Source organism: Chinchilla lanigera, unplaced genomic scaffold, assembly GCF_000276665.1.
Source record: "Chinchilla lanigera isolate Chin_1 unplaced genomic scaffold, ChiLan1.0 scaffold00010, whole genome shotgun sequence".
Classification (NCBI taxonomy): domain Eukaryota; kingdom Metazoa; phylum Chordata; class Mammalia; order Rodentia; family Chinchillidae; genus Chinchilla; species Chinchilla lanigera.
In genome coordinates this window covers 34,295,688-34,316,339 of record NW_004955411.1, presented here as the reverse complement: position 1 = coordinate 34,316,339, position 20,652 = coordinate 34,295,688, and the positions used below count along the sequence as shown (strand labels likewise).

The 20,652-nt window shown below is 43.8% G+C and overlaps 1 protein-coding gene across 7 annotated transcripts in view; it reads right to left on the bottom strand.

Annotated features, from left to right (window-relative positions):
- LOC106146276 (transmembrane protein FLJ37396) overlaps window positions 1-20,652 on the bottom strand; it is a 116,726-nt gene that overhangs the window by 14,004 nt on the left and 82,070 nt on the right. For all 7 annotated transcript variants that reach the window (XM_013510801.1, XM_013510800.1, XM_013510799.1 and 4 more), the window contains 6 exons: window positions 18,830-18,957; window positions 12,744-12,944; window positions 11,789-11,910; window positions 9,308-9,536; window positions 5,308-5,510; window positions 1,884-2,039 (listed from right to left, as the gene is read on the bottom strand). In XM_013510801.1, coding sequence (XP_013366255.1) covers window positions 1,884-2,039; window positions 5,308-5,510; window positions 9,308-9,536; window positions 11,789-11,910; window positions 12,744-12,944; window positions 18,830-18,957 — 1,039 coding nt within the window. The remainder of the gene's footprint in view (window positions 1-1,883; window positions 2,040-5,307; window positions 5,511-9,307; window positions 9,537-11,788; window positions 11,911-12,743; window positions 12,945-18,829; window positions 18,958-20,652) is intronic.

Genomic DNA, 20,652 nt, shown 5'->3' with positions numbered 1-20,652 from the left:
GTTAAAACTTTGAAGCAGCCTACATGACCATCAACCAACAAATGTGTAAATAGGTATTTATACACAATGGGGTATATTTATACACTGCCATAAAGAATGATAAATCTGTGTCATTTGTAGGAAAATGGATGTATCTTGAAATCATAATATTAAATGAAATAAATCATACCCCAAGCTTAAATATTGCATGGTTTGTCTTACATGAGAATCCCAAAATATAAATAAAAAGCAAAAATAAATGATAGGTAATAGGAACTAAGGAGACAAATCTTTTGCAAAGAGGCGGAACCAAGAAATGGAGGGGAGAGTGTGGGGAGGGGTCCAACTTTATAATGTCCTGCCTTGTACTAGTTTTAGATTTGGATTTTTATAGGACTCTGATGTCCATCATTAGGTTATTTACTTGGAATCATTCTATTTTTCTGAGGTAGGCACTCACAGCTATAAACTTCACTCTTAAGACTGCTTTCATTGTATTGCACAGAGAAAAAATTCTGATGTGTTATGTACATGTACCAGCCTCCCAAAGGAGTGTAATCATTACGTGCTACAAATATGTACCAATAAAAAATAAAAGCTAAACAGAAAGAGAGGAAGACAGATGGCCATTCTGGGCTGGAAGTGGTACTGCGTCCCTGTAATCCAAACCGTTCAGAAGGCTGGGACAGAAAGATAGTGAGTTTGAGGACAGCCTGGGCAACTTGGCAAGATGTGGTGGTGCACGCCTGTAATGTCAGCATTCATGAGGCTGAGGCAGGCGGATCACTGCAAGTTCAAGGCCAGCCTGAGCTACATAGTGAGCTCAAGACCAGCCTGAACTACATAGCAAGGCCCTGCCTCAAAAAAAAAGTAAAATACAATAAAACATTTTTAAATAAAATGTTTAAAAGGGCTAGGGATTTAGCTTAGTGCCAGAGCCAGTTGGAGACCTGGCCTTGCCTGAGGTCTGATCACCCAGAAGCCAAGCCACTCTGCAAACTGACGTGACTTCCTGGTCTCAAGAAAGTTAAGAAAAGAGACAGGAGCTGTTGACTCGTGGCTCCCGCCCACCAGGCCCCTTTCTTCCTGGAAGCACGGGTTCTGCCTGGGAAGCTACTGAGCCTGTGGTTTCATCTAAGTGTTCTGTTTTGTTTTGTTTATTTTGTCTTTTTGAGACAAGGTCTCACTATGCAGTTCAGGCTGGCCTTGAGCTCACTTTGTAGCCCAGGCTGATCTCGAACTCGCAACGATCCTCCTGCCTCAGCCTCCTGAGTGCTGGGATTACAGGCGTGCACCACCACACCTGGATCATTTGAGTTTTCTGACTATGTTCCTTCACTTCTCAGTGACTCAGTATTTTTAAATTCAGTTGTTCCCCTTAATTGAGATCTTATTTTCTGTCTTCTTATAGAAAGGAAGGAAGGGAGGGTGGGGGGAAGGAAGGAAGGAAGGAGGGAAGGAAGGAAGCAAGGAAGGAAGGAAGGGAGAAAAGAAAAAAGAAAGGAAGGAAGAAAGCAAGCAAGCAAAGCTAGGTGTGGTGGTACATGCTTGCAATCCTAGCACTCTGGCAGCCCAGGGCAGGAGAACTGCAGGTTCTAGCCCAGCCTGGGCAACTTAGTGACTTAGCAAGACCCTGTGTTGAAATAAAAAATAAAATGGACTGGGGACAGAGCCCAGGGAGAAGGCCCTGGTTTCAATCCCTAGTACTGCAAAGCAAAACAAAACAAAATGAAACAAAACGGAACCCTGGCATCAAGACAACAGAGCATAAGTGAAAGAATTTAGAAATTCAGTTGCACATATGTTTCCAGTGGTGGTGGGAATTATGTTCACTGGTTGTTTATTCTTCCATTGTTTTCTTTTTTCCCTCAGAGCATTTTCACTTTGACTCTCTCCAGGCTCACCTGTCTACTTGACCACGCTCCTCCAGCAGGGAAGTGATAAAGACAGGAGCTGACTGGTCCACCTTGTCGTCAAGTGATGCAAATTCAAAGTGAACCGGTCTCAGATACAAGTGGAACTCTTCAAAACCCGTCTCCCGCGCCAGTTCCTTATAGAGGCTAAGAGAGGAAGAGAAGCGAAGGACATTTGCTAGTGTTTCCTCCTGAAGGAAAAGTAAGCAGCTGGCAAACAAAAACCTGGAATAAGTACAAAAGCAAAGGTCAAGTAAGAGCAAGCCGAAGTCCCACGTCGGGTGAGTGAGCCACAGAGGCCTGCGCTCTGCCCTTGGGACGACAGTTCCCACAACAGTTCCCACGACAGTTCCCACCGACAGCCTGGGGCTCTCCTTTCCTCAGGGTGGCTTCTGCTCCCAGAGCCCTTGTCGGGGACCACAAGTTATAAATCGAGGCCAGGGCCCAGAGGCCTCAATGGAGGCTTCAGTGGCACCCCGCACCAGACTTCATCAGCTGAAGACAACCTGGTTCCTTGAGAACTCAGTGGTAATGAAAACAGGGTTTCACCTTGGGGAAGGGACAAGCGCCTTCTCAGCCTGCCATTTCTCCCCATCCTCATCAACATAAAGATCCTCGCTAGCTTAAGGTCACCGCCACCCTCTGAGTCATCCAATAATCCCTCCATTACCGTGCACGCCCTGTAAAGGGGCCACTCAGTGTCGCTGCCTCTGCTCACCCTGTCATGCAGTACTAAGTCTGTCTCTTTCTTATGTCATCCTTTCACCATACCCCTCATGCAGGCAGCTGGGGATCTTGGTCAGGTTTCCCAATAAGCCCTCATGAGGTCACCCATACTGCCCTCCATGAAATATTCATACCTTCTTTCAGAGCTCTTCACAGCTGGCCTCTCTGCCCACATTTATTTATTTATTTATCTTTTTGAGACAGGGTTTCATTATGCAGTTCAGGTGGGCCTTGAACTCACTTTGTAGCCCAGGCTGTCCTGGAACTCTCAGTGATCCTCCTGCCTCAGCCTCCCAAACTCTGCCTAGCTTTTTTTTCTTTGTTTTTTGTTTCTTTTCTGTCTTTTTGAGACAGAGTCTTGCTATGCAATTCATGCTGGCCTTTGTAGCCCAAACTGGTCTTGAACTCGCAGCAATCCTCCTGCCTCAGCCTCCCGAGTGCTGGGATTACAGGCGTGCGCCACCACGCCTGGCTCTGCCTAGTTCTTGAAGAATATCTTAGTTCCGAATTCATGAACTCCATGCTTCTGCCTTACAACCAGTCTTTTCCAGTCTTCAGTGCTTTTTCTGAATACTGATGTCTCCTGGGGCTCTAGACCACTGGTCCTCTTCTACTAAATCTCCTTTTTGAGAACTCTATTTAACCCCAGGCACTAAAACCCATCACCTAAGCCGCAACCCTTCTCTGCCCTGATTCAACTCTGAGCTGAGTCCCCCATTTCCGTGACTTGCAGTGTGTGTGGCTGTGGCCAGGAATCTCTCTGGTAGCTCAGCATTATGTGTCTACGCTTCCCCCTCCCTGCACACCCCTGCTCGAACACATTTCTCAATTTAAGAAGCTGGTGTGTTAAGGCTGAGGCCAAAGGACACCACTATTCGCTTGCAAGGGCTGCCGTGACAGAGGACACAGAAACACATGGCTTAACCAGCAGAAATGTATCGTCTTACAGCTCTGGAGGACGGCAGCCTGAGACTCGGGTGTCAGAAGCGCCGCTTTCTTCTCTCTCCTTGCCTTGTTGGTAGCTGTCTTCTCCCTGTGCTTTCAGACTCTTCCCTCCCTTAACAGTGTCAGATTTCCTCTTATAAGGACGTGGGTGATAGTGGGTGAGGGTCTATCCTAATAACCTCAGTTTAACTTGATTACTTCTGGAAAAGGCCCTTCAAATACGATCACATTCTGAGGCACAAAGGGTTAGTTCTTGACCACATCAGTTTTGGAGGGATAAAGTTCAACCTGTAATAGTCCTTCTTACATAATGCTTTCTCCAATCTACTTAGAAAGAATGCAGTAATCCCTTTCCTGTACTCCGGTAGTATTTTGTTCAGATGAGTAGAATACCAGGATTATACAGCATTGTGGGTGATTTTCACACTGTGAGCAGGGGTCATAAATTACGGAGAAGCGTGGCTGGAGGGAAAAATATTTTGACTAATAGTTCAAATTCTGCTTCTACTTCTTTCTAATTATATGATCTTGTGCAAATTATGTAACTTTTACAAGCTTCTGTTTCCTTGCTGATAAAGTATTTGTATCTGCCTTGAAAGGGTACTCTGAGAATTCAGGGTAAAAATATACATAAATTCTCTGCTAAGGATTCCGGCCGCAGCGGCTCCTCAATCACAGCGTGTGGACGCACGCACTCTGGCCCTCGGTCATTTCATGGGGACCAGATCACAACCCTCACACACTGCAACTAGCCTCTAGCTCCATGTTCCTCCTGCTTATGGGATATGCTCATTTGACACCTCACATCATCTCAGGCCTGTAACTGAAGCATAACTCAGTAACCTCTCTTTTCTCCAGAGCTCTCCATACCTCCGACAGACCCGGAGACTGTCACTGACCCTTCCCTCCTTTCTCTAGAACCCCCAGTACAACTTCGTTGTATCGAAGAGAAATGTAACCAGCATCCCCAGAGTGCCAGGTGTGGCATAGGCCACTGATACGGTTTCACTGTGTCTTCAGAGTTTGTGTGTTGGATATTTCCTTCCAGGACAATGGGAGCTTTAGGAAGGGAGTGGGCCACGAGGGTTCTGCAGTTGTCAAGGAAGTAGGCTGGTTACTGTGGGAGTGGGTTCCTGAGGAAAGGTTGAGTGTGGCCACCTCTCCGCTTCCCTCTCCTTCCTCTCCCCCTTTCACTTTCTCTTGTGCATATCCCTGCGAGAACACGCTCTGTTGCTCTTCTGCCTTCTGCCAGGGGAGAATGCAGCAACAAGGACCTTTGAGACCCTCAGCTTTGGACTCGCCGGTCTTCACAACAGTGGCAAATAAATCTCTATATTTTATAAACTAGCCAGTCTCGAGCATTCAGTTATAGCAACACAAAACGGACAGACACCAGGTAACAGAATATCACAGTAGACAACATGCACAAGGCTTTTGCACTCAGGGAGTATATACTGGCTGGAAAACTGATAACCCTACATGAAGCATCTAATTAGACAGACACACACATACCGGATGAGAGGATACCTGGTTGCCACTGGGATGGGCTAGCACAGTTGAGTGGTCAGAGAGGCATGTGGGGAGGCTCAGAAGAAAGAACGGAGGAGCAAGGTGGCCAGTTAGAAACCCCGCTCACTTTGGCTGCTCTGGGCAAGGTCGGCAGCAGGGAGACCCGGGGTCTCATTATTCACACGGCACGCTCAAAGCTCACGCTTCTCCTGGTGCCGTGGCTCCCCCCACTGACCGAGCTAGGTGTGCACTCTCCACACTCGTTTCTATCAGCCGGTGGCGGAGGGTCAGCAGCTCCAGAAGCCTGGAAAACGTGTCCAGGAGCAGCACAGGAGAGTGGTAGCCTTGTTTCTGCCCTTCATCCGTGGCAGCCTTGAGTGCAAGCAAGCCTATCTCCTCCACAAGGAAGGGGTCTCCCACCACGTTCTGTGAAAATAACTGACAGAAAACCAAGTACTTTTAACACCACCAAAGAAGAAGTTTACATATTTTTTTTTTAAATGCTACCAGTGTGATCAACTCTGCATCTGAATTTCCTGGCCTCACGTCCTAGCTCTGACACAAACTGGAATTTTGAGCAACCGACTCAATTTTGCTGACCCTGAGTTTCCCCATTTCTAGAGTAGGAGTAAGGACAATAACGGTATCTACTGGACACTACCAGATAATAACCACCTAACAGCGTTGTGGAGAGGGTGGAGATAACATATGCAAAAGTATTCACTGTGGGCCGGGCATGGTGGCACACGCCTGTAATCCCAGGAGGCTGAGGCAGGAGGATCGTTGCGAGTTCAAGACCAGCCTGGGCTACAAAGTGAGCTCAAGGCCAGCCTGAACCCGATAGTGAGACCCTGTCTTAAAGAGACAAAAAAAAAAAAAAAAAAGTATTCACTGTATAATTATAAATGTTTTGGGTCTAAAGAATAGCAATGGCAAAATAATCTAAAGAGAAGTCCCTGGTTTAAAGCAATTATTTCCTTGGCCAGTAATTTTAATAAACTCCTCTAACTGAAGTTTCAAAATTTCAAAGTATTTTCACATATCTCTACTCAGTTTTATTTTCCCCAGGTCCCCAGCAAGGAGGCATCACTGATACCACATTCTCCTTCACCAACGAGGTTTCTGAAGCAACACTAAACCTTCCCAAGGGTCACACGGCACTAAAGGTCACAAGACTAAACTTCGTTTCCCAATTCCACGTGCAGTAGGTTGATGGGACAGCCAGCGGCCTTCACAGCACTCCTTCCTCAGAGCCGGCCTGGGTGATCCACAGCGGACCACACGTCCTCTGTGCACCCTGCCTTGGTGGGCACCACTGCTCTGCCATCTTTGCTGTCCTCTAGTACTGCTCCCAGGAGACCGTCTCTCTGCCTTTCCTGGTTTGGGCCCCCAAGTCCACTAGCTTCCTATCTACCCACTCTTCCACCAAAAGACTGGTCTCCTCACAGATGCAGCTCTGGGCTCTCACAGTTTTCTACTGTGATACCAAAGAGAGTTACATTAAATGCTTGCGTGTCTCTCAAAGAAACACTTCCCCCCATTTCTAAGGTAATGCAAGAGATTAATCTGAATATTTAGCAATTCAAGATCCAAATTTGAACACATTCAAAAAATAATAATCAAAATTGGCATCAGTAGGAGAATAAATGAGTATCCCAGATATTTATTGTAAGTCATAAAAGAATTTCAAACAAGTTTTTAAAATATAGCATAAGCCAGGTGTGGTGGTGCATGCCTGTAATCACGGCACTTGGGAGGCTGAGGCAGGAGGGTCATTGCAAGTTTGAGACCAGCCTGGGCTACAAAGTGAGCTCAAGGCCAGCCTGAGCTGCATAGCGAGACCCTGTCTCAAAAAGACAAAAAATAAAAAAAAAATTTAAAAGAGCATAATAAGACAATGTCAAAGGATTCCTGATAAATGGTAGTAGGATAATTGTTTGGTAATTTGGGAAAAACTTCAATTTTGATTCATTACTGACACACCACACACATACCCTCCCCATGAAACAGTAAAAGAGTTACATTTTATTTTATTTTATTTATTTTTTGAGAGAGGGCCTTGCTGTGTAGTTTAGGCTGGTCTTGAACCACTATGTAGCCCAGGTTGGCCTTGAACTCATGGTGATCCTCCTGCCTCATCTTCCCAAGTGTTGGCATTACAGGCGTGCATTACCACACCTGGCCAGGAATTACATATTTTAAAAATAAAAACAAACCCTTAAAATTAGAATAAAATAAGACAATAAAATTAGAATAAAATATGAAACATCTGGATAAAGAATTTTTCTGCATTTAGAACGATAGACGAAATCACAAAGGAAATGATCAGCAGATTTGATTATACTAAAATAAGAATTTTCTGTTAAAAAATAGAAAGAAAAATAGAAAACTATTTTCAGACAATATGATAAACAAAAAGAGTAAAGTTGTTATGCAAGTGAAGCTCATGTAAGTAAAGAAAAATGACATTAGGATTCAAACATACATGAGCAAAATAAAATTACAGAAAATTCTCAAAAGTTACAGCTGATAACAAAACATTTGCAAAAATAATCTGAATGAACTGAAAGGAAAGGTAAATTAGGAGCATAATGCCACTTTTACGTGTATGTGTCCATCAGCACAAACACTGTATGCTTTCACCTAACACCACAGCAGAACCGAGTCTCTTAAATGTTACTGTCAAGCCGGGCGTGGGGGCGCACGCCTGTAATCCCAGCACTCCGGAGGCTGAGGCAGGACCCTTATGCCTCTCAAGAGCAGAGTTTGCTTGGCTCTGAGACCTCTCAGAGTGGGTATACAAAATGATAACTTTCCTGGCAGGCTTTGAGTGGGAAGCAGGTGACAAGCCACAGGTTGATCTGTGCCACCCTAGGTCATTGTGAGTTCAAGGCCAGCCTGGGCTACAAAGTGAGCTCAAGACCAGCCTGAACTGCACAGGGAGACCCTGTCTCAAAAAGACCAAAAGAAAAAACAATGTTATTGGTGGTCTGATGAGTTGGCATAACTATCTTGGAAAGTAATCGATCAGTATGTATCCAAAAATTTAAATTTCATTTCACCAATTCTCCTTCCAAGCTTCTATCAGAAAGAATCCATTCAAAATATGGAAAAATCTGTAAGCATAAAAATGTACCTTAGAGCATCTATAATAATGAAAACCAAAACTACTTGAATGCCCCCCTGAAGGAAAGTGGTTAGAGGAGTATGAGTCATCACGTAAGAGAATTACATGGTCAATGAAGCTGAATTAAAGATGAATTAGTAATGTGGAAAATATATAATATTAGCCCAGAAAGTAGATGTCAGTGTACCATGTACACGTCTATGTGAAATGGTAATATGAAGAACATCTGAGTTCAGAAAAACGATAATGAATGCCTTTGAGTGGTGAGTTACATTTCTTCTTTTGCTAAAATTCTCTGTAATTTTGATTTTCATCAACTTAAAATTAATTTAAAATAAAATTGATTGTTAGTTTGGGCAGGAAGGAAGAGGAGGCCAAGGTAGACCCACAGAGCAGATGATTTTGGCAGCTGGGGCCCTTGAAAGTTCCTCTGCCATACAGCAAGTGCCCACAGAGTAAAGTGAAATTGAAAACCATACTCAATCCTGATAACCTTAATAGAGAAAGAAAAGCGTTAAAAGCCAAGTACAGACACTAGAAATCATTTGGTCACAGTTTGAACCATCAGACCTTGGAAGAAGGGAGGTGGGAGATCACCAAACTCATCTCCATTGACTTCTACCCCAACATGCAAATACTGTTTTACATAAAAGGAAAGTGAGGCTCAGAGGGGCTCTGACACTTGTGCAAAGTCACACAGCAAGTTCATGGCACGGTTGAACTTGAGTCTAGGTTGTTGCCTCCTCTCGTCTCCCCTGAATCAGAATTTGACTCAAAACACAAAAAATAGATTTTAGGAAGAGTCTTAGTGGGGAGAGAATACGTAAGTTTTAATTTAAAGTGTGTATTGTTAAACTGTAAATAAACTAAAGAATATTTTCACATACTTATATAAACCCTTTAATTTTTAACTTTAGCAGCACTCTTATATACCAGAAAATTTGACCAAAAAAATTACACAAAAATGTTGGCAAGGCCCGTGACTGTTCTCTTTCCCTGGCCAAATAGTGAGGAATAAAGCCAAACAGAAATAAAACTAAATAGTAACATCTGGAAGGAAATGTTCTCTTTGCCAAGGACAGAACTGTCCCCTGCAGAAGCAACCCACCTCTCTCTGGAGACGAGCGCTGTAGCAGGTCTCGGGCTTGGTCGGGGAGAGCCACAGGTCCAGGGCCAGCTGCAGGACGCGTCGCTCCAGCAGGGCAAGGCCGCTGGGAGACGTGGGCCGGTGGGTGTGGCGGGCCTCTCTCTGCAGGTGCTCTATGGCCCTGGGGATGAGCCCTGCCAGGCCGAGAGAAGGGTGAAACTCCAGCAGATGAATGTTTCTCAGACCTGGGCTTGAAGGAGAGGAAAAATAAATGGCAGTTTTACACAACTAGTAACTTTCTGAAGATAACTGCATTTTATATTTTTAAACACTGGCCGGGTGTGGTGGCGCACGCCTGTAATCCCAGCACTTGGGAGGCTGAGGCAGGAGGGATCGGTGTAAGTTCAAGACCAACCTGGGCTACAAAGTGAGCTCAAGCCCAGCCTGAACTGAACCCTGTCTCAAAAAGACCAATAACGCAGCTTCCATAGGTTCAGAGCATTATAAGAACCCAGCACTCAGAGCGACTTGAGCAATTGTTCAGGGTGTCTCTTGGGTCATACAACATGCTCTTTGCTTTAATGTGAATCCTTCAAAACTGAAATAGATGCATATTCCAAAAACCCAATAGGAATAAGACTATATATAGCAAAAACATGAAATCTCAGTAAGCAATATCTAGGCATATATCTGGGAACAAAATAATGTACAGTAAAAATGGGTAAATAAAAAAATAACTTGCATGGTTGTTAGTTTCTGTTTTTCACCTGAATTTTTATCCTTTCTCCCCAACATGTTAATGGACAAAGGCAATTTCTTTTTTTTTTTTTTTTTTTTTGATTTTTCTCCGGTACCAGGAACCCAACTCACGACCTTGCGCTTGCCAGGTAGGCGCTTTGCCGCTGAGCTAAATCCCCAGCCCAACAAAGGCAATTTCTTAATTCTGTATGCAGCTCCTAGAATCATTCATATTTGCTGTAAAGATGTGATACTTTAGAAATGAATGAGGCCAGAAACAATTAAATGTTCAGTTGTGGGTTATTCCTTTGGAAATAAAGAATACAGCACAAGTCAAGGGTCTTTCAACACCTAGGGAGGACTGTAGGCCATAAATATTTCTCTTCAGTCTGCACAAATGGAATTCTTAGTGCTAGACCTTAAAAAATATAGCACAGGACAGGGGATGTAGCTGTAAAGTGCTTGCCTAGCAGGCACAAGGCCCTGAGCTCAATCCTCAGTACCACCAAAAAAAAAAAAAAATATATATATATATATATATATAGAGAGAGAGAGAGAGAGAGAGAGAGAGAGAGAGAGAAAGACAGAGAGTGCACAATCTGGAAATGGATCTCATCAAGCAAAGAATATTTGCTTTTAAGACTATGCTGACAGGCTTTAGTATCCATATAGCCTTAGCCTGTCCAGCCAAACATCATTTCCTGAACAGTAGACTCTTCCCATAGCAAGCTGTGCACACACAGCTGGTATCTCAAGCTCATTATAGCGAAGAGATCGGTCCTGAGAAAGGTCTGTGGGAAAAGTGCAGAGCTCCTTCTCAAAAAATAAGGTTAGAATCTTAACTATTAACTGCCACAGCACCCTGCCTGTCCCCAACATGACACCATACCCCACCATGGCCGTTTTTTAGACACGGTCTGCCTTTGCTAGTGAACTGCACATGTCACAGGCACGTGGGGCCATGTGTTTGCTCACATCTGTGTTCTCAGCTTCTAGCACACTGCCTGGTACGTGCACCTCCTCACCAAGCACTTGCTGGATATTGAAAGGAGCTAGACAAATTCTCCAGCCATTCAGAGGCAACAGAGAAATTCTGATCTAGGGCTGCACAGATCAACCTGGGGCTTGTCACCTGCTTCCCACTAGCCTGGCAGGAAAGTTATCATTTTGTTTACCCACTCTGAGAGGTCTCAGGAAATTAAACTCTGCTCTTGAGAGGCGTGAGGTCACAAATCTGCAGAAACCTCTTTAACTACATATATCTTAGAAAAAATTCTCTTTTGAGTAATGTTTACACACATCTAAATTTCAGATGTGGGCTGTATGTAGCAAGAATTACTTTTTTCTCCAGAACTTTTCGTGGGAATGACAATTCTGCACCGAATGACAAAAGTTTAAATTCTAACACCTATTCTTTTTATGCACAAAGGAAACAGATTCGATATTCAAGGAAATCCCTCTGAAGTGGCTTTGAGTTTCCTTTCTTTTCTTTGAGACGGAATTTAGGGGTCTAGCTTATCACTCAGGTTGGCCTTAAACTCACTATGTAGCCCAGGATTATCATGAACTAGCTGTCTCCTTCCTCAGCCTCCCACATGCTGGGACTCTAGGCATGTGCCACCATGTCCACTTTGAGGTTTTTGCACACACCTCTCATCTCCCCAAACACTTGAGAGGTGCTTTATAGAGCAGTATTTACATTTCACACCATCCTCTTAACCTAAGAGATTAATTGTAAAATGCTTAAGGACAACACCAACTTACCAGATGTTACTGATAGAATTAGGTTGCTTACAGATGACGTTAAGGGGTATTCCAAATGTACTCCGATCTCCCGGATGATCTTCCCACCAAAGCCTCTGGACGTATTCTGTCTGACTCTCTATCTAAAAATATAGCACAAGTATTAAAATTAGAAGAGCTAAACTTTCCCACAGGTACAAGCGGAATTTGACATGAGAAGGCTATCATCCCTTTGAAACTCTCATTTGACTAATTTTCACCCAGACTTTGTTTTCAAGACTCATGTGCAGCGAGACATGCTGGTCTGAGAAGTCTGAACCAAGAGTCAGCCAAAGAACGCCAAGGCAACTGTCTGTCAAATAATTCACTGTATGGAAAAAATTCCAACCAGGTTGCAAAATCCTTTGTGTCCTGCGTGCTTCCTGCTTAGCTTTTCCCTGGAAGACAGGGCATGTTCTTTTTTTTTTGTGTGGCATTTTTAAAAAAAAAAACACAATTTTATACACTAGTGTCTTAAAAAGATGTATTAGTTCTTCTTTTACTACTAACAAACTTTATGGTCTAATGAAAACTGAGGTGAACAGTTTCACGTGGACCATTAGCCATCATTAGGGTCAGAAATCTCCCTTTAAGACCAAAGCTATGCTTGGAATTCAGCAATGCAAATGAGCTTACAAATAAATGTGTTGTACAGTACACGTCCCCTAGAAAACCCAGGTTCTGGACCTGTAATGAAAGGAAAATATTATGTTCATTCCTGGCTCCTGTTTCTCATCCTCTATGAACATGTAATATTTATTCATTCATTCATTCATTGGGTTTTGCTGTTGTTGTTTTGAGATAGGGTCTCACTATGCAATTCAGGCTGACCTTGAACTCACATCACTCCTCCTGCCTCAGCTTCCCCGGTGCTGGGATCACAGGTGTGTGCCCCCACGCCCGGCTCTGAACATGCGATATTTAAAATCCTACTCACGTGATGGCTGAGGATGCTCCTCACTAGCTGCAGGTGAAGCCTCAGGCAGGTGCATTCATCTTGGTAGGCCTTAATGAAGTAAGGGTGGCCCGGATTGAATTTGGGGCGCTGATGCATAATGTCAGTCATCACTTGTGCCAGGGCAAACCTCTCCTCAGGGTCCAGCGTGTGCTGGTAGGCTTCCAAGTAACAGTCTAGAAGCTGGAAATGAGGCTGGTAGTCAGCAAACAGCAGAGGCAGCCCTGGGACCCAGGGAAGGAGGGGCGCGCACCCAGGCTTTGGCAAGCCGGGCCTCGGCAGGACAGACAGCCTGGCCCTCGGGTACGTAGGGGCCCTGGCACAGGCAGATGCAGAACCAGTACTGTGCAGTTAGTGACCCCATGGGCAGAGTCAGGGGAGGTGAGGGGAAGGACACACTCTGGCGCCGGAAGTGGACTTGACCTCTACCTTCTGTTTTTGCCTTCTCTTTCTTCCTAGCTACAAAAGGTGTGTAATTAATAACACAGCTACACAGTAATCATAAACGCCAGTGAGACAGCACATCCAGAGGCACTTCGCCAAATGTTTACCAAGCCTACAAGCCCACTGGCTTTTCTTTGCCTAGTCACTTCTCCCCAGATTCTTGCTCTTGTTAAAAGGGTATACAACCCCGTGGGTCTCCTGCAGGTTTCACTTCTTTGCTACGAAGGCCTCCATAGAGATGCACAGTAAACGCTGCTACCTTCCGTCCATTTACTTTTCTGCACCCAAGCACTGCATCGGAGAGGGTAGGGGAGAAAGGTTTTCTTCCCCCACGTGAGACAGTTGTACACTTGAGAATGAAGAGCACCTGAAGAAACGAATACTGCTTTAAGACAGGCTCAGTGTGTGGCTACCCAGTACTGAGGCTGAGAGAGGAAGTGCCTGGATGCTTTATTTAGCCCGCAATCTTATGAGATGAAGCTTCGTGTGAAAGGGAAAATGCTGGAGGAGGCCAACAGCTCCGGCCACAGAAGACGCGCTACAGGTGCACGTCACGGGGAGCGAGGTCAGAAAGGGAAGACGTGCTGCCCCTGACGTGAGCCCTGGGGAAATGAAGAAAGCAGGGTGATCTGAATTACTTTGTTCTGGGCCAGGGAGAGCTCAGCGGCACAGCGCCTGCCTGGCAAGCACAAGGTCTTGAGTTTGATTCCCGATACAAAAAAAAAAAAAAAAAAAATTACTTTGTTCCATTCACCAGAGCCCCACCCTAGAATAATATTTGATTATTAAATAGCCAAAGGTAAACAGGAAGAAGGAGAAATGAGTAGAAGGGATAAGAAGGGTGTCATTTAGTAGCCCCAGGAGGGAATTAGGAATGAAACAATTATTTGCCTAATTCATTAGGGACCAACTTGGGCCCTTTTGTCCCGGCAGGGGCAAGCCCAGGAGCTGGTGTACCTATTTACACTTCCTTGACCTGTTTTTGGACAAAGAGCCTGCTTGTTTGGTTATCTGGCAGGGGAGGTTTGTAGGGAGCGTGCAAATGGCCCCAATCTGGTGGCGGCAGGTTGCAGAAGTTTGCGCTAAATGGCATGGCCAGGACTGTTGATCGGGTTGTCAGATTTGGCCAATAAAAATATAGGACATCCAGTCCAATCTGAATTTCAGATAAATAACAAATACATTTTCAGTATAGTATGTCCCAAATATTGCAAAATTTTATCTGGTAACCTTCACTGTCAAGAAGCAAATGTGGCTCTCTTTTTAAATTGATAAGGCTTTTTTTAAGCTTGGTGTTCAACCTCGAAAAGTTCTCACATGGGCCCTTGTATGATTTTATTATGAATTCATTCCCCACAACAACGGGACATGAGATTTCTGTCTCACAGGTTCTATTTATTATCTATTTGCTAACTGGCCCATTTCCACTTAAACTCTGGGCTAGTATTTGCCTAAGAAGTCTTTCTAGGCTGTCAAATGTCACCTGTGTGTGTCAAGGGCCAACTCTCAGGCAAAATAATATGCTTCATACACTGATGGTAGGTAGAACAACACTGGAGAAACGGGAAAGTAGACAAAGCAAATAATTTCAAACATTACTGCATTTATATTGTTTTTATTGCAAACATTTTTCTATTTGGGGGATTTTAAAATGTTTTAAAATGGTGTTTTAGGTCTAATGAAAGTACAAAACAGGAAATCAATGCTATGCACAACTAGTCATAGAACTTTTTTCTTTTCAAAGGGATACATGAAAATACTTCTAGTGCCATGTATCCTCACTTAAATTCTGCTGTAAGTGTGCCTTTTGGTGGAGAATTAGCAGACAGTACAGTATCACCCGGGAGCTGGTACAGCAGATACCTGGCTTCTCTGAGTCATTTAATCCACTCAACTTAACACCAGTTCTAATTTTATGAATCTTCGTATGTCATATGGTTATTTTAATGATTTAAAAGAACGCAATATGTTCAAACAATTCCTGAGTAGTGATACCAATATATTTAACAATCAGACACAGCTGAGCAAAGCTGGCAACGGACTCAGTGTCAGGGGAAATCAGTTGTACTTTAGCTAGAAATCTGGCTTAGCTCTTAAAAACAGGCTCTTTTGACAGAATTTCTAACTTGGAAAGCCATATTTTACACTTTTGGCAGAGACAGCTCAGTTTCTATAGGGAACTTATTCTCAGGATAGAAAGGAGGGAGATATTTTCAACAATTGTTTTAAATTAAAATAGTTTATATTGCCCTAGAAGGAACAGTGAACAGTCCTGATAGTTTAGCTTAGAATGAACTGTAGGTTAAAGTTTGGAGAAATTGGTGTGTGTCTTAGTCTGTCTTTTCTTTTTCTTTCTTTCTTTCTTTCTTTCTTTCTTTCTTTCTTTCTTTCTTTCTTTCTTTCTTTCTTTTCCTTTCTTTTCCTTTCTTTCTTTCTTTCTTTCTTTCTTTCTTTCTTTCTTTCTCTTTCTCTCTCTCTCTGTCTCTCTCTCTTTCTCTCTGTCTCTCTCTGTCTCTCTCTGTCTCTCTCTTTTTCCTTTTTTTGAGACAGGGCCTCTCTGTGTAGTTCAGAATGGTCTTGAGTTCACTATGTAGCCCAGGCTGACCTTGAACTCAAAGTGATCCTCCTGTCTCAGCCTCCTGAGTGCTGGGATTATGGGTGTGCACCACCACACCTGGCTACCACTGAGTTCTGTCTGGGGACTCCACAGGAGACATACAGACATTAAAGGGAAGGTGGGCAGAGAAAGTACAAGAAAGAGGGGTTGTTTAAAACTCATGCCTGGACCAAATAAACTTTCTAAGTTTAGGAATTTGTCTTGTTTACCTTTAATACAGATTTTCCAAGTATTACACTGAGTCTAAATCCCTCATTTATTTACTTGATTAAAGTAAAGTTGTAATTGGCAGGTCAAGGTTGCAGACAAGCCGGTAGAAACCAGTTATTTTTGAAAAGAGGAACAGTTTTTCAAAGCCTAAGCCTTGCACCTTTTTAAACCGAGGCAGCTGTTTAAAACAATCTGCTTATCTCCATGAGTAACAGACCAGAGAGGAGATGAAATGGCAAAGCATCCGTTCTACCCGGAAAAACAATTAGAAGAAAACCGTCTCCACTTCCTCATCTTCGGACCACACCACGGCGCAGTGTTTTTTATCCATGGAAATTCACCAATGGCTCTTTGTTTACAGGATAAACCCTAAAATAGCCTGAGGCACACAGCTTTTATATTCTAAACCCCAAATACATGTTTAGATCCTTTTCTTTCATACCTCGGCCCGCCCCCGCAGCGCCCCGGAAGGAGCCCAGCTGCCCTGCCGGCCTGAGTGCTGTCCCCACTGCTGAGCTTTCAGGGGTCATGGCTCACGTTCCACCGTGCTTCACACTGGCACCCTGCTCTCCTTAGTGAAGCCCTCCTGTGCCTCTCACAGCGCTGTGTCCCTGGCTTTCTCCCGGCTACTTCCAGGCTCTTTTTAGTTCTGTGGGCTGCTGCTCAAGGGCAGGTGTTTCGAGGGACCGGCTCAGACCCCTCGGACTTTTTCCACTCGTTTTGGCCATTACTGTGGTTCTACTCCCACACTGACCTCTCAGCTCACACCTGCTCCGGAGCACAGCACTTACCCCTGGCTTTTAACAACGCCCCTCAAAGGCCTTGTGTCCTACAGTCAGGAGTATCTTCTTTCCTCCTGCATCTGCTTCAGTGAATGGCCTCCTTCGTGACCCCGAGGGAAAGCTGTGAAATCCACCCTCACTGTCTCACTCCAACACCCAGATCTGGTCTTCAGACCCTTCAGGGTACTCTGAAGTCTCCCCTCTCTCCTCTTCTCACTGACACATCCTTAATATAAGCTTCCCCCATCTCTTCAGGCCACTCTTGCAATAACTGCGCTTCCTTTTCCTGGGGGCTTTCTTTTCTCTTTTTCTTTTCATCTTTTTTGAGACAGGGTCTCGCTATGCAAATCAGGCTGCCCTTGAGCTCACTTTGTAGCCCAGGCTGGTCTCAAACTTCCAACAATCCTCCTGCCTCAGCCTCCTGAGTGCTGGGATTACAGGTGTGCGCCACCACGCCCGACATCCCTGGGGCTTTCTATTCCAATGTATTCTGCACTCTGACACCAAGGCAGCTGGAAACAGAGCTACAGTCATGTTTTTTATCCATGGAAATTCACCAATGGCTCTTCTTTGTTTATAGGATAAACCCTGAAACAGCATGAGGCACACACCTTTTATATTCTAAACCCCAAATACATGTTTAGATCCTTTTCTTTCATGCCTTAGGTCCTAGCTGCAGCCATCCACTTAAGATTCTCAATGGCCACTCCCTTGTGAGTTCTCTGTGGCACTGTAAATGATGTCTCTTCTGCTCAAGAATCTTTTCTTTTCTCTGCTCTGTGGAATCTCACGCTTTTAATAACATGATTAAGTGCCTATTTTCTAAGACTCCTTAGCACTCTCTCCACTCTAACAGCTCCCCTGGCCAAGATAAATCTCTCCCTCCAGGGTCCCCATGGCTTCCGACTGTTCCTCACCACTGGGTTATACTTTTTGCTTAAACGTTGAATCAATTTTTATAGACTATAAATTCCCAGAAGGCAGAGATCAGCTCCTGTTTCTGTGTCCTTAATGCCTGGAACAGCGCCTCAGAGTGCTCAAAGTTTTGATGCATAAGCTTCCAACAACCGGTGATTATGAAGAGGGCGGATAATGCTCACTAAAGATGCAAATAAAGAGCATCACACCAACAGCGCTGCGTTTATTGCTGAGATATGAGCCAGTACCGACATGGGTGTGACTTCCCCACTGCTGTCTCATTGCTTTCAGCTCAGCCTGCAGCACTGCACGCAACACTCCTTGATCAGCTGCTTTCACCGGTGTTGAGTGTCGTGGTTTTAAAGGCCATGAGCGAGTCAGTAGGCGTGTGTTTAGCAAAGCGAAACTCATCCCTATGACTAGATAACGCGTGTGAGGGGAAGCACTGTCCATCCTCGCTAAGGGTACGGTAGGATAAGAAACGCCTAAGTCATCAAGTCCTCTGACAAATTCGCAAGCAGGGTAAAGCACTATCCTTCACATTTTTTGTGACAAAGAACCACAGTAAAGGAAACCAATTCATGACATGCTTATACTCTACTTAGCTTAGACTATTTGCATACAATATTACTTGCTCTATTGAGTTTCCCTAAAAGTCCCACTGAGTGAAAGAAAGAAAGAAAGAAAGAAAGAAAGAAAGAAAGAAAGAAAGAAAGAAAGAAAAAATGAGAGAGAAAGAGAAAGAGAAGGAGGAAGGGAGGGAGGGAAAGAAGGAAAGAAGGAAAATTACCAAGTTTTATAAGAATGACTTTTTTTTTTGGTCTTTTTGAGACAGGGTCTCACTGTACAGTTCAGGCTGACCTTGAGCTCACTTTGTAGCCCAGGCGGGTCTTGAACTTGCAACGATTCTCCTGCCTCAGCCTCCCAAGTGCTGGGATTACAGGCATGTGCCACTGTGCCCGGCCAAGTGACACTTTTTTTTTTTTAGTACTGGGAATCAAACTCAGGACCTTGCACTTGCCAGGCAGGGGCTTAGGCCACTGAGCTATATCCCCAGCCGAAAATGACTTTTAACAGTTGTCTGTAGAAAAAAATACCTGGTGTTTGTTTTCTAGAAGAGTTGCTTCCCAAGTCCACAGGTCATACAGCACAGCAAACCTGTCCACATCAGCATGGGTCCATCCCCAGGCCTGGTTACTCCTCGGCACGCTGCGCTCTTTGTGCCCTGGCAGAGGAGGAGGCACCATGAGAGGCGGGCCATCCAGAGAAGCTCTTTCTAGTAGGGCATCCCCTCAGATTATCAGCTCCATCCCGGAATGGACACAATGAACCAGTGACCAGAATTCATGAAAGCCAGCCATCGGCAAAGATGAGGTACTAAATTCCTATTTGTTGAGTTTTTTTGGTGGGTACCAACAATCAAACTCTGGACCTCACTCTTGCCAGGCAGGTGCTGTACTGCTGGGCTACATCCCCGGCACCTGTTGACTTCTGAGTCAATAGTTCTTATTTTTACTTTCTCATTTAGAGACTAATTTTAGAAACAAAGTCCGCATTCAGCTAGCATGAAATCTACGCTAAAATGTCTTCAAGCTTATAATTTTAAAAGCAAAACATACATCTCTCCTTTTCAAAGACAAGTCTTTGGTGGTTTAACAACAAACTGAGTTTAATGTATTTCCATTAATGTTAGCTAAGTCAAACATTTTCAGTGTAGTTTCCCAGATGATCCTTAATTATATTAATCACTAACTGAAATCAATAAAGTTAATCATTGTCATTATTCAGCTGAAATATTTTTCCATTATGTTAATGTTAGTTTGTACTACCAGCATTATTATTGCCTTAAATTTTTAAGTGGCCAATTTCAGAGAAATTATTAGAAAGTAAGAAATCCACAAATGCTAAAGTCTAAACTGAATACTTATCAAGCACTTAGCGAGAGAAAGACTGATCAGGAACTTCTCTAAGTCCAGTTGGGAAATCATTTCACAATGGATGACTACATACTTCTAAGCTTGGGGGAAAGATGCCCATGTGATTAAATGACTACTGACTAAATGTTTCAGTCAAATTAAATTCTTAGTAGTATGGTACTTATAAATTAATATAGGCAAAAGTGATGCATCAGTATGTAGGAAAATTTGTGAAGATAAAAGCTAAGAGCTGAAATTAAATGTTCCGGAACACTGGGTGATATCACTGCATCCCATGATTCAGATACCAATGGCTATAGCAAAGAGGACAGAGTTCAATGTTATATTAAATTAATTTTGTCTGGGATCTGAAAAGTGAGCTGTTAAACCTTCAAGTAGCCTTTTATAGCACTATGAACATGAATTATCCTTAATGACAGTCTACACATATTACCAAATAACACAGACTCTTGCTAAATTCCCTTTTAGGTGTTGCAACGTGTCTAGAAATTCTAAGCTCTTCCCTAGCTTAATGCTAATGCTATCATATTATTCCAAAAGAAACACTCTTACCTCATCTATTTCTAACATTGTAAGTTTTAGATGATGGTGTCAAAGCAAGAGAGAACACAGATTATGGGTTACTTGATTACCTTGAGTAATGGTTCCTCCCTCTGGCATTTTCCTCGCCAGATCTTTTTGCATCCTGGTGGTTTCCTGTTAGGAACCTGAGGATGTCTCTGCTTCTAAATGCAGTTTCCTCGAGGTCAGTCACTTAGCAAAAAGTTATTTACTTCACTTGCTTCCTTGAGGGCCCAGCAACATGTCCCCTATACTCAGTGGGTGACATAGAAATGTCCCTACAGAACACTAGCCACAGTCTGCTAAGAAAGGAGAATTAACCGGGAAAAGAACTATTTTTTCTAAAGTCGATGTGTGTTGGGGACAGGGGTGGTGTGTGGTCAATGAATTTATAGACGCTGTTGGATATGCGTTTATATGTT